General features: G+C 49.3%; 1 protein-coding gene across 1 annotated transcript in view; it reads left to right on the top strand.

The window, feature by feature from the left end:
- The window catches only part of KCTD3 (potassium channel tetramerization domain containing 3), an 84,469-nt gene that overhangs the window by 15,832 nt on the left and 55,351 nt on the right, over window positions 1-13,286 (top strand). The window contains exon 7 of the mRNA XM_073553354.1: window positions 2,487-2,621. Within this exon, the coding sequence (XP_073409455.1) occupies window positions 2,487-2,621 (135 nt within the window). The remainder of the gene's footprint in view (window positions 1-2,486; window positions 2,622-13,286) is intronic.

The following is a 13,286-nucleotide window of genomic DNA, read 5'->3' as shown; positions in this document are numbered from 1 at the left end:
GATTCCCTTTTCCTTCTTCCGGAAGGCGTTCGAAAGGGTCTGCCGGCTTCCAAAGCCACCCTTGCCAGGTGGATCAAGTCCACCATACAAGAGGCTTACCGCCTTAACAATTCTCCTCTTCCGGCCGGTATCACGGCACACTCTACGCGGGCAGTAGGGGGCCTCCTGGGCCATTCGGCACCAGGCTTTGGCACAACAAGTGTGTAAGGCGGCCACTTGGACTAGCCTATACACATTTACCAAACACTACAGAGTTCATACCCAGTCCTCAGCAGACGCGAGCCTGGGTAGACGGGTTCTGCAGGCGGCAGTGCCCCAAGTTTAGGGACCTGCTAGCACAATATCCGTCCATTGCTTCCCACCCAGGGACTGCTTTGGGACGTCCCATGGTTCTGTGTCCCCCAATGAGGCGACAGAGTAAAGGAGATTTTTGTGTATTCACCGTAAAATCTCTTTCTCTTAGCCTCTAATTGGGGGACACAGCTCCCACCCTGTTGCCCTTACAGGCCGTTGTTTACGGTTGATTTCTCATATTGTTCTTTGAGCTCGTACATAGTTGCCTTCTTACAGGCATGGTTATGTCGTTTCTGTTACATTCCTCTTAATGCTTTTGCACAAAACTGGAGAGGGCTGACGCCGTCCAGGGGTGTATACTGCAGAGGAGGAGCCATAGGTAATCTTTTTCAGATTATGCATAGTGTCGCCTCCTAGTGGACAGCAGCATAACACCCATGGTTCAGTGTCCCCCAATTAGAGGCTAAGAGAAAGAGATTTTACGGTGAGTACACAAAAATCTCCTTTTTGAGCTCCTCCTGATTTAAAGGGGTTATCTGGGCAAAAATTAACATTTCCCCAAGCGCTTGGAGCTGTAGAAAAATAACAGAATAAGTGATACATAGGAAAAGGAGACGTCACCATTTCACCAACAGCCGGACTGATGCTGCCCATGATTGGCTGCAGCGGTCAGTCGACTTGAGCAGCTAGTCATAAGAGAAACGTGACATGCTGCTCACTCAAATCGCCTGACTGCTGCAGTCAATCACAGGTAGCATTGATCCAGCTGTAGCTGTTGCGTCTACTCTTCCTGTGTGAGCGAAGACCCGAGAGCAGCCTGCGCTGGTTCCAGGTGGCTGCTGGAACTAAGTATCACTTAGCTTTGTTTTTTTTTTTCTTCATTTTGACAGCTATAAGCCCCAGGGGAATTTTTCTCCTTGGCCATGCATTCCTTTAAAGACAGATGAGTGTTACGAACTCCCTGTCAGACTAAACTCACTGGCAGATTCTCAGTTAGCTCATTCTGCAACCAGCAATGTGCAGGGAAATAAAGAACCTGCAAAAGCCAAACTGTGGAAAACGGAAGTCTGTACCTGAAGGTGTTCATGTCCTTAACTCTCCAAAGGACAGAACTCCCCCCGCCCTCCTTATTTTCATTTTTTTGGACTATTTAGATCCAGGAAAAAGGATGTGATTTTATATTTTGGGATTATATAGTGTGTTTTTAAGGGGATTTGAACCTATGCTCTCTTGAAAATCTGTGCAAAACCCCAGTGTTGTATTATGGAATGGACAATCTCCTATGAAGCTCAGCCACAAGCTTGTCTTCCTAGAAATGTCACAGGGCAGACATGGGCGGGGGGTGGTCTTCGGAAGATGTTTAGCGGGATGTTGGCTGTCATCTTGAGAAGTTTTTAAATGCCAATGCCTCTTAATGAATCTGGCGCCTAATCTAAGTGGCATGCGCCTCTACGCTGCACCAGAAATGCTGCTCCCATTAGGGATTGAAGCTGCATTTCTGGCATACAAAGCAGCTGGAGTTTTTTCTGATGAATTTGAGCGGATGTGGCCATGCTCCGTTCCACCCCAGCATCTCCTGTTTCAGCAAAGCCAACTTAAACTGGAGAGAAAAAAAGCCATCAGTGCAACTCCCCTTTGTACAATAATTGAGATTTTTTTTTTTATAGCTTTTAAACCAGTTTTCTGATATAAAAGGTTTAATAAATATGCTTCCAAATGTTTTGATTTACTTTTTTATCCAGATGATAGAAACAGATATAGTCGACAATGCCGTGTCCTCTATGCGTTTCGCTCAAGCTTTTTCAGGGGTAGAGGCAATAAATTAACTAGAGCTGAGAAAATGTGCCCCCAATAATAGCTGCAGTAATTTAAAAGATGCCTGTGCAATCACCATTCCTCAGTCCGTGCCGCTGCCGCACGAGTCTCCACTGCAAGTTATGAGCTGAGTGCTCTTTCGCCGTCTCCTTCTTCAGGGGAACGAAGAAGGGGGTTACGTTTTCAGCTGCCAGAGAAACCCTGCAGAGTACTGTAGGACAGCAATTGGAGGCCCTGCAGGACGTTTGCTATGAAAATGATTTATAGGATAACCACTTTAATAGCAGAAATTTAGGCCAAAAAGGTGATTATACCTGTATAGAGGCTTTGTGGTCAGGATGATATCCTAATATTATATCGTGTTTGTGTGTCTCCAGCTATTCCCAACAGGAAGCTAAAATGCGAAGCTTCGTCCTCTGCTGAGAATAAGTTGACAAGACCTTGTGAGGTATCGGTCCAAGGGAACATTGCACAGCCCACGCTCTCCGGAGTAGAAGGAATGGCGAAACTTGGTGAGGATTTGTCATTTTCTTCATTCTTTAGGTCTGTTCCAAGTTGTCCAGAATTCAAGGTGGCAATATTCTGGGGCTGCAAAAAGATACAGCCATCCAAAGCTGCATGATATTATCACACGGTTATAATGCAGCTGTCGTGACCCATAGTAGTAGTATGCAAAAAAACAAAGGGTTTTCTGCTCAACGGACGCCTTGTGTAGCTCTCGTTTTCTCGTTCGCCTTATTGGGGGACACCGAGACCATGGGTGTATGCTGCTGCCACTAGGAGGCTGACACTATGCACAAAAAAAGGTTAGCTCCTCCTCCGCAGTGTACAACCCACCGACCGGCAGGGAATTCCTCAGTTTAGCTTAGTGTCAGTAGGAGGTGGACACGGGTCTTTAATTACACTCATATCTACCTCGATGTGCGTCGTTCCTTTTCAGGTTTTCCCGGAGGGATACAGTGTGAATGGTCACATCTGTACTCCCACAAGGAGTTTGTGAGTACGGCGTGTACTGCCACCCCGTATCCTCACAGTTCTCCGTAGCAGGACCACCAGCCTTCCAGGCGGACGCCAACACGAAGATGTGTCAGCGATCCAGAGGGTCCTCGTCGCCAGTCTCCCACCCACTCGCCTACCAGAGCCTGTCGGTTGGTTGAGACGCAGACTCTTCATGTACAGGTACTTTCCCGGGACGGGTAAGTATGGGGACCCTTTGGCCAGCAGCATTCCTCCCCGAGGGCGCGTTCGCAGCGTCTTCACTGGAGCAGGGATGCGGTGGCGCTGCAATCTCCTGCGCCCATCCTGCTCCTACAGCCAGCCCCTTCACCGTCCTCTTCTCCCCCGACACTCCGATCGGGTATCCCAGGGTCCTCTCGCGGCGGCGCTCGCATTGCGACGCCGACCCCGTGCTGACAGGCGGTCGCCGCTAGTAATTTAGGCCCCGGCTTCAGTTCGGGCCTACTCAGGTATCGCGGCCACGCCCCCCCGATCCAGGCCCTCCCACCGCCCTTCTTAGCCTGTTCCTGGCCAGGGGCGGTGCCTGATTCAGCAGGCGGTTAGCTCCGCCCTCCTTCCCCTGGGAGCGCGTTTTCCCTGATTCCTTCAGGCGGTCGCCATCTTTGCAGCCGGACGCCCCTGTCAGCCAGATATCGCTCCCTGGGCCTGTCCGCCGGATATTCCTCTGACCTGCATCTGCAGAGTGGTGGATACCTTCGTCTCTGGGGTCACCGGACCGTGAGTAGCTCTGCATCTGCAGGCTGACACCCTTCTCTGCACCCTGTCCCCCAACCTTCCGGCTCTCCCTCAGATTTTCACTATGTCTAACTCCAAATCTGACCGTAACCGCCCTGCGGCTCCCCCCTGCACTCTAGTCAAGTTCTTTGCATGCTCTTCTTGCAATCGCAAACTTCCCTCAGGTCAGTCCACTTCCCTCTGCCTGGATTGTAGCAATCCTATTCAACCTGACGCCGCCCAGGAGCCATCTAGGGCCCCAGGCGAGAGTGAACCCCCCATGCTCGGCTGGGCCTCGTCTCTATCACAGTCAGTGGCAGACCTCACCAGGGTGTCTCAGTCCCTGGTAGCCGTTCTGGATAAGTTGCCCCTGGACACCTCTACAGGGTCCAGCAGGCCTCAAGAGGTTCCATCTGAGTCGGCCAGCGTTAGTCGCAAAAGACCCAGGCAGGATCTCCAGCCGGAATCCTCTCCTCGCCCCATGTCTCCACATAGTCCTCAGCAGCCTCACTCCCGGGCCTCCTCACCCGAGTCAGGTGAAGCGCTCTCGGACAGGTCATCTGAGGGGATCTTAGAGCTGGATTCGGACCAGGATGCGAACATGAGGGTTACTGTGCAGAACCTCATTGCAGCGATCCATCAGACCTTCGACATTGCTGACCCCCCTGCGAAATCCTCAGATCATGAGGTTTCGTTCAGACGGGAGGAAACACCCTCCAGGGTATTCCCTTTACATTCCGAGTTTGAAAAGATTTTTACCAGGGAAAGAGGAGATCCGACCAGACGCTTTCAACGAGGAAAGCGTCTCGGCGTTCTGTACCCGTTTGCTAAAGAGCTCACGGACAACTGGTCTGCTTCCCCCTCGATCGATCCGCCCGTGTCCAGGTTTTCTAATAACACGATTCTCCCGCTGTCAGGCGTGGCGTCTCTGAAGGATTCTAATGATAGGATTATAGAATCCCTGGCGAAGTCTGCCTTCGAAGCGGCTTCGACGGCGGTGTGCCCAATTTTTGCCTCATCTTGGGCAGCAAAGGCCATAGCCACTTGGGCAGAGGATCTTCGTCAGGGCATCCTAGAGAAAGCACAACCAGATCGATTGGCCGATCTCGCCAATCAGATTTCCCATGCGGGGGATTATCTGCTTTCTGCTTCTTTGGATGCCGCATCCTGCGCAGTTCAGGCGTCAAGTAACGTTGTGGCAATCCGACGTACAATTTGGCTCAAGGCCTGGCAGGCGGACCTGTCTTCTAAAAAGTATCTTACTAATCTCCCTTTTCAGGGAGGGCGCCTCTTTGGATCCCAATTGGACCAGATTATTAAGGACGCCACCGGAGGCACAAGTTCTCTCCTGCCTCAGTCCAAGCTTCGCAGACCCCCAATAAGGCGTCAGTTTCGACCCTTTCAGGCTTACCGCCGTTTCAATACGGCGGAGACCTCCTCCAACCAACAAGGACCGCAGGCACGCCAAGATAGGAAGAAAGTTTCCTTCAGACCCACTCCCTCCTGGCGCTCCCACTCTTCGCAGGGCAAACCATCCAGATCCGGATCTGGACGGTCCACATCAACATGACTATCCTCGGACTCCCGAGGGTCCCTTCCAATTGGGAGGTCGACTCCTGTTCTTCAAGGACGTCTGGCTGGCCTCAGTAGAGGACGCTTGGGTCAGGGAGGTTGTATCGTCAGGATACAAGATAGTTCGTCTCTCTTCCACGGGATCGTTTCTTCGAATCCCGTCCTCCAAAAGATCCAGCTTTGATCCCGGGGTTCTTTACGGCCATCGACTCTCTCCTCAGTTCCGGGGTGTTTGTGCCCGTTCCCGAATCGGAGCGGTTTACAGGGTTTTATTCAAACCTGTTTGTCGTGCCGAAAAAAGACGGGGCGGTCCGACCCATCTTGGATCTCAAGCTGCTCAACAAGAGAGTTCGCCTTCGCCACTTCCGGATGGAGTCGGTTCGTTCGGTAATCGCTTCCATGGAGGAGCAGGAATTCATGTGTTCGATAGACATCCAAGATGCCTATCTACATGTTCCCATATTCTCCGGACATCAGAAGTTCCTGCGTTTTGCGGTTCGCCAGTAACATTACCAGTTCGTCGCGCTGCCCTTCGGTCTCACCACCGCTCCCAGAGTCTTCACGAAGATCATGGCTGCGTTGATGGCCTTGTTGAGGATCAGAGGTCTCGTTCTTTTTCCGTACCTCGACGACATTCTGATCAAAGCTCCCGCTTTCCAATAGGCACGTCTCAGTTTGGCGATCGTCCTAGATACTCTTTCCAATTTCGGGTGGATCGTCAACAGGAAAAAGTCCTGTCTGGTCCCTACTCAACGTCTTGTGTTTCTGGGCCTACTGTTCGACACTCGTCGGTTAAGGGTCTTTCTCCCACAAGAGAAGATTCTCTCCCTGCAGCAGGATGTACGATCGCTGCAGACCACACGATTTCCGTCCCTCCGTACAGCTATGCGGGTCCTGGGAAAGATGGTGGCGGCGATAGAGGCAGTTCCCTTTGCCCAATTTCACACCAGGCCTCTCCAACAGGCCATTCTGTCGAGGTGGAACAGGTCGGCTCTGTCCCTGGATCGCCCTGTTCGCCTTTCATGCTGGATCAAGCGGTCACTCAACTGGTGGTTGACGTCACCTCTCATCCTCTTGGGGCGGTCTTTTCTTCCTGTTCACTGGTAGATTGTAACAACGGATGCCAGCCTCCTCGGCTGGGGTGCAGTGTTCCGCAATCACACTGTTCAGGGTCGTTGGTCGACTCAAGAATCTGCTCTGCCGATCAACGTCCTAGAGATACGAGCGATCCATCTGGCTCTCGTCCACTGGGAGAGGCTCCTCAGGGGCCTGCCTGTCCGGATTCAGACAGACAATGCCACAGCGGTGGCATATGTCAACCGTCAAGGAGGGACACGGAGTGTCTCAGCCCTGGCAGAAGTGTCAAAGATCCTTCAGTGGGCAGAGATTTCGGTACCGACAATCTCCGCGGTACACATTCCCGGCGTAGACAACTGGGCCGCCGATTTTCTCAGCCGCGAGGGCCTCGCGGCAGGAGAGTGGTCCCTACAACCGGAGGTATTTCTTCAGCTCTGCCGTCGTTGGGGAGCCCCAGACGTAGATCTGCTAGCTTCTCGCCTCAACAGGAAAGTCCCACAGTTTGTATCCAGGGCTCGGGATCCTCTCGCTGTGGGCGCCGACGCCCAGGCCATTCCTTGGTCGCAGTTCGAGCTCCCCTACCTGTTTCCTCCCCTGCCTCTTCTTCCCAAGCTGTTGAAGAAGATCAAAGCAGAAGGAATTCCAGTCATTCTCATCGCCCCGAATTGGCCCAGAAGGTCTTGGTTCGCGGACATTGTCAACCTTCTCGCGGACGCCCCCTGGAAGCTTCCAGACAGGACAGATCTGCTGTCTCAAGGCCCGATTTGCCACCCCAATTCTCGGCCGCTCAATTTAATGGCATGGCTGTTGAGACTGAGGTTTTGAAACTAGCAGGATTCTTCGGTCGAGTAATTCATACCATGATCCGAGCCAGGAAGCCATCATCTTCCAAAATTTACTACCGTACTTGGAAGGCCTATTTCACTTGGTGTGAGGCCAATAACATCGCGCCCATGTGCTTTTCGCTCCCTTCCGTTCTGGCGTTTCTTCAGGCAGGGCTGGATGCGGGGCTTGCGCTCAGTTCCTTGAAGGGTCAAGTTTCGGCGCTGTCCATTTTGTTTCAGAAGACGTTGACCTCCCGCCCTCAGGTCAAAACCTTTCTTCAGGGCGTGGCTCACACGGCTCCTCCGTATCGAGCGCCCGTGGATCCATGGGATCTTAATCTGGTTCTTGAGGTTCTGCAAGGTTCTCCTTTTGAACCTCTCAGGGATGTTTCCCTTTCTCTCCTTTCTTGGAAGGTAGCTTTTCTGGTGGCCATCACTTCCATCTGGCGCGTGTCAGAATTGGCGGCTCTTTCTTGCCGCTCTCCTTTCTTGGTACTTCACCAGGACAAGGTAGTTCTGCGGCCTCCGCCCTCTTTTCTTCCAAAGGTGGTGTCCTCCTTTCACCTCAATGAGGATATTGCTCTGCCGTCCTTCTGTCCGAGTCCAACTCACCCTCGGGAGCGGTCACTGAACAAGCTGGATCTGGTCAGGGCAATGAGAGTCTATCTGTCTAGGACGACTTCCTTGCGAAAGACAGACTCTCTTTTCATCATTCCAGATGGGGCGCGGAAAGGTCACCCGGCTTCCAAAGCTACTATTGCTCGCTGGATCAGATCGGCAATTTTGGAGGCCTATCGGGTTAAGCATCGAGTGGCCCCTCCGGGGATCAGAGCGCACTCTACCCGGGCAGTGGGTGCCTCCTGGGCGGTACGCCACAGAGCCTCCGCGCTGCAGCTTTGCAAAGCTGCAACCTGGTCTTTGGTTCACACGTTTGTGAAATTCTACAAGGTCCACACCTACGCTTCGGCGAACGCCAGCCTAGGTAGAAGGATCCTGCAGGCAGCGGTGGTGAGTCCACTGGCCTGATGGAAGTTTGTTTCCCACCCCAGGGACTGCTTTGGGACGTCCCATGGTCTCTGTGTCCCCCAATAAGGCAAACGAGAAAACAGGATTTTTGGGTTGCTTACCGTAAAATCTGTTTCTCGGAGCCTTCATTGGGGGACACAGCACCCTCCCATGTTCTACAACTCCTGTTATTATGTTTGTTGGTTGTTTACAGTTGAGTTGTCTGTTCTGTTTTCAATCTATTCTGTTACTTCTCCTACTGCTTTCTCACTAACTGAGGAATTCCTTGCCGGTCGGTGGGGTGTACACTGCGGAGGAGGAGCTAACCATTTTTTGTGCATAGTGTCAGCCTCCTAGTGGCAGCAGCATACACCCATGGTCTCTGTGTCCCCCAATGAAGGCTCCGAGAAACAGATTTTACGGTAAGCAACCCAAAAATCCTGTTTTAGACAAGGGATACATGGGGTCACATTGGTCATGCAGCACGAAAATGGCAGTAATAATTGTGATATGTGGCTGCACTGATACACAAGACTCTACGTGACCACAGAGTGACTGTCATGCAAAATTCTAACCTGGAATTTTGGCTGCAGATTGTTTTATTCATTGTAAGTCGCGTGCGACCACAAATCACTTGCAACATGTGAGAGTTATGTCTTGTGTATGTGTCTAGTTTCACATTACATTCTTGCGGTCTCCGTTAATAGCTTCCATCTATAACCAAGGAATATGGGATTTGGACAAAAGTCTCAATAGAGTTTGCAGTTTTGGACTTCCATTTGCAGTGTTGTATGTCTTTTTTTTTTTTTTTGCAGGACACGATAGCGCATGATTATGGTCTTTATGCGGAAACCCCTGACAGAGGCAGAAAAATAAGCAAAAATGAGAAATTTGACTAATGGGGGATTTCAAATTCTAAATCTCATTTGCCTGACACGTTTTTTTTTTTTTTGGCCATACAGCTTAACCAAAATATTTGCATCGACGCAGCTTTTAGAAGGCTGTCATCATCTGATGTACTGCTTTGGTTAAGAGCCTCTATCTTCCAGTATTACAGGGAACTGTCAGCATTTTTTGCATGTGGAAGTAGTGGTATGTCTGTGTAGGTGCTTATCCCTCAATAAAAGTCATACATTCTTGTAGCCTTCATTGGGGAATACTGGAAAACATGGGTGTACGCTGCTGCCACTGGGTGGCTGACACTATGATTTACAACCTAAAGAAAAATAAATCTGCTCCTCCTCATCAGGCTACACCCGCTTTCTTGCACCAAGCTACTCAGCTTAGCTTAGTGTCATGTAAGAGGCAGACATGGGTCTCGAGTCCCAGACTGATTTTTGTCCTTGGTGTATTTTATTTTTTTTATCATTTTTTTTTCTTTAGGTAGGGGAATAGACATGAATGGTCTCTCTGTGGTTCTGACAAAAATGCTGGAGAGCACAGTCTGCCAGGGGTCAAGCTGTATCCTCCATCATTCGGATGGCATGACCGTTCAGGTACTAGTGTGGATGGGTTTTGCCTTGGTATCCTATCCCAACATTGGTCACTATTTTGGAACGACTACCCATGTCTACTACCACACCAGGTACCACAATAACTACCCAGCGTTAGTCAGACTCACCAGCTACTTTGCACCGGCTTGGCAGATCCAAGTGGTCTAGATGAAGCTTATCACCTCGGTCTCCTCTATCCACGACTAATGTGCCATACTCGCCATCACCTCCTCCCCAGAGGCTCAGTCACCTCAGATATTGGACCACAATTCCAAATCAAACTCAGATCTAGTTTCTGATCAGGCGCTAATGTTCAGGCCATGTTGCTTAAAAGTCTTGTCTGTTCTGTGAACATTTCCTCAACGTTAAGAAAGTGGGTCCCTCACGACCTAAATACTGTGTTCTTCAGGAGAGTCAGATGTTGGGGCCGAATGTGTTTCTAACACAGAATTCATCTAGGTACTAGATAAGAATTGACCACAACCTGAGAAAAGTTTACATTGATCGAAACGCATGGAGGCTTTGTATTCTTTTCCAGTGGATTTCGTCGCCACCGGGCCCTCCTTTCCCTAAGTGGTTCTACCGGTATGTAGGTTGTTAATGACCACAATGCTTCCACTCTCTGATGCAGCTTGTCTAAAACACCCCACAGGTAGACAAGCAAAATCCTTGGCCAAGTCGGCATTTGCAGCCAGGTTCTTGGCCTTGTGTCTAGCTTCGGCTGCCAACTGGGTTGCAAAGGCAGTGACTGCCTGGGCAAAAACCTGCAGCAAGGCATACTGTCCGGTGCACCGATGTCTGAGTTGGCAGACCCCCGCAGATCAGATTGCCCATATGGGGTAGTATCTTTGCGCCGCCTCTTGAAGAGACCATCTGTTCTGCTCCTTCAAGCCGACTCCTTCCTGGCTTCCACACAGTCAGCGTGTAAAGTCCTTATGGACCAGAAGCGACAAGTTTTACCTTCGCCTGACAGGGCGCCCCCCCCCCCATCCAGGAACCCTCCTCGAGTGGCTGTCCGTCTCCTCCCTTTCCAAGATGTGTAGCTTCCTATAGTCAACAACGCCTGGATGAGAGAAATTGTCTACAAGATCTTTTTTTTTTTTTTTTCTATTCCGTCCCCCATAGACGCCCTCCTCGGCTTCAATTTTTTTCTGGGCCACTTCCTTCCTTCTCCATTCAGACATTATTGCTCCAGTTCCCCCTCAAGAATGCTTCAAAGCGTTTTATGCAAACCTTTTTGCCTTCCCCAAAAAGAATGTTTCGGTTCACCCCATTCTATTCCTAAAACTGCTGAACAAGCGCGTTTGGCTACCATGCATTAAAAGTTTCCTTCAATCTTTTTTTTTTCCTCTTTGAAGCCTGGGAATTTTTTTCCTCAGTGGACATTCAGGATGCCATATGTTCTGCTCCTTCAAGCCGACTCCTTCCTGGCTTCCACACGGCCAGCGTGTAAAGTCCTTATGGACCAGAAGCTACGAGTTTTACCTCCGCCTGACAGGGCGCCCCCATCCAGGAACACTCTTTGAGTGTCCGTCTGTCTCCTCCCTTTCCAGGTCGTGTAAAGTGCCTTGAAATAAATGGCTCTTACTCTGAGAACCTCAAAATGCTGATGATCATACTGGACACACTGTCTTGCTTCAGATGGATTGTCAACCAATCAGAGTCTTCTCTGACCCCAGATCAGTGCATTGTCTTTCTGGGGATGTACACTGTGTTCCAAATTATTATGCAAATGATATTTTTCTCTGATTTTCCTAAATAGTCGGTACAAATGACAGTCTAATAAAAGTCATCACCCGTTAGAGTATGCATCGAATTTTATTGAAGAAACCTCCCAATGATAACAGTATAATCTCCAAAATGAATAAAAACTCAAATTGCACTGTTCCAAATTATTATGCACAGTAGAATTTCTAAACATTTGATATGTTTTAAAGAACTGAAAATGCTAATTTGTGGAATTTGCAGCATTAGGAGGTCACATTCACCGAACAAAAAAGCTATTTAACTCCAAAACATCCTAACAGGCCAAGTTACATGTTAACATAGGAACCCTTCTTTGATATCACCTTCACAATTCTTGCATCCATTGAACTTGTGAATTTTTTGGAGAGTTTCTGCTTGTATTTCTTTGCATGAAGTCAGAATAGCCTCCTAGAGCTACTGTTTTGATGTGAACTGCCTTCCACCCTCATAGATCTTTCGCTTGATGATACTCCAAAGGTTCTCTATAGGGTTGAGGTCAGGGAAAGATGGTGGCCACACCATGAGTTTATCTCCTTTTATGCCCATAGCAGTCAATGACTCAGAGGTATTCTTTGCAGGATGACATGGTGCAGTGTCATGCATGAAGAGGGTTTTGCTCCTGAAGGCACATTTCTGCTTTTTATACCATGGAAGACAGCGGTCAGTCAGAAACTCTATATACTTTGCAGAGGTCATTTTCACACCTTCAGGAACCTTAAAGAGCCCTACCAGCTGTTTCCCCATGATTCCGGCCCAAAACATGACTCCTCCACCTCCTTGCTGACGTCGCAGCCTTGTTGGGACATAGTGGCCATCCACCAACCATCCACTACTCGATCCATCTGGACCATCCAGGGTTGCTCGACACTCATCAGTAAACAAGACTGTTTGAAAATTAGTCTTCATATATGTCTGGGCCCACTGCAACCATTTCTGCTTGTGAACACTGTTTAGGAGTGGCCGAATAGTAGGTTTATGCACCACAGCTAGCCTTTGAAGGATCCTACACCTTGAGGTTCGAGGGACTCCAGAGGCACCAGCAGCTTTAAATACCTGTTTGCTAGTTTGTAATGGCTTTTTAGCAGCTGCTCTCTTAATCCGATGAATTTGCCTGGCAGAAACCTTCCTCATTCTGCCTTTATCAGCACAAACATGTTTGTGCTCAGAATCAACCACAAATCTCTTAACAGTACGATGATCACGTTTAAGTTTTTGGGAAATATCTAATGTTTTCATCTCATGACCAAGGCATTGCACTATTTGATGCTTTTCAGCAGCAGAGAGATCCGTTTTCTTTCCTAAATTCCTTGAAACCTGTGCCCTGCTTAATAATGTGGAACATCATTCTTAAGTAGTTTTCCTTTAATTGGGCTCACCTGGTAAACTAATTATCACAGGCGTTTGAGATTGATTTCAGTGATCCAAAGAGCCCTGATACACAATAGCATCTATGAGTTTATTTGAAAAACAAAAAATTACATCTTTATGACACTTAAATCCAATTTGCATAATAATTTGGAACGCAGTGTAGTTTGACACCAAGCTGAGTTTTTTCTTCCATAGGACCAATTGTTGGCAATATAGATCGGCATCTGATTTCTGAGCTGTCCTTCACCTTTTCCCCACTGCTTTTTTTTTGTGTGTTCTAAGAAGCATGGTGGCTGCCATTTAGGCGATCCCTTTTGCTCATTTCCATGCCAGACCTCTACAGCTGGTCCTGCTTTCCCTT

Source organism: Dendrobates tinctorius, unplaced genomic scaffold (assembly GCF_039654945.1).
Source record: "Dendrobates tinctorius isolate UK_male_01 unplaced genomic scaffold, ASM3965494v1 ptg000201l, whole genome shotgun sequence".
NCBI lineage: Eukaryota > Metazoa > Chordata > Amphibia > Anura > Dendrobatidae > Dendrobates > Dendrobates tinctorius.
Note: the sequence above shows the minus strand (reverse complement) of the source record. Positions and strands in the feature narration are given on the sequence as shown.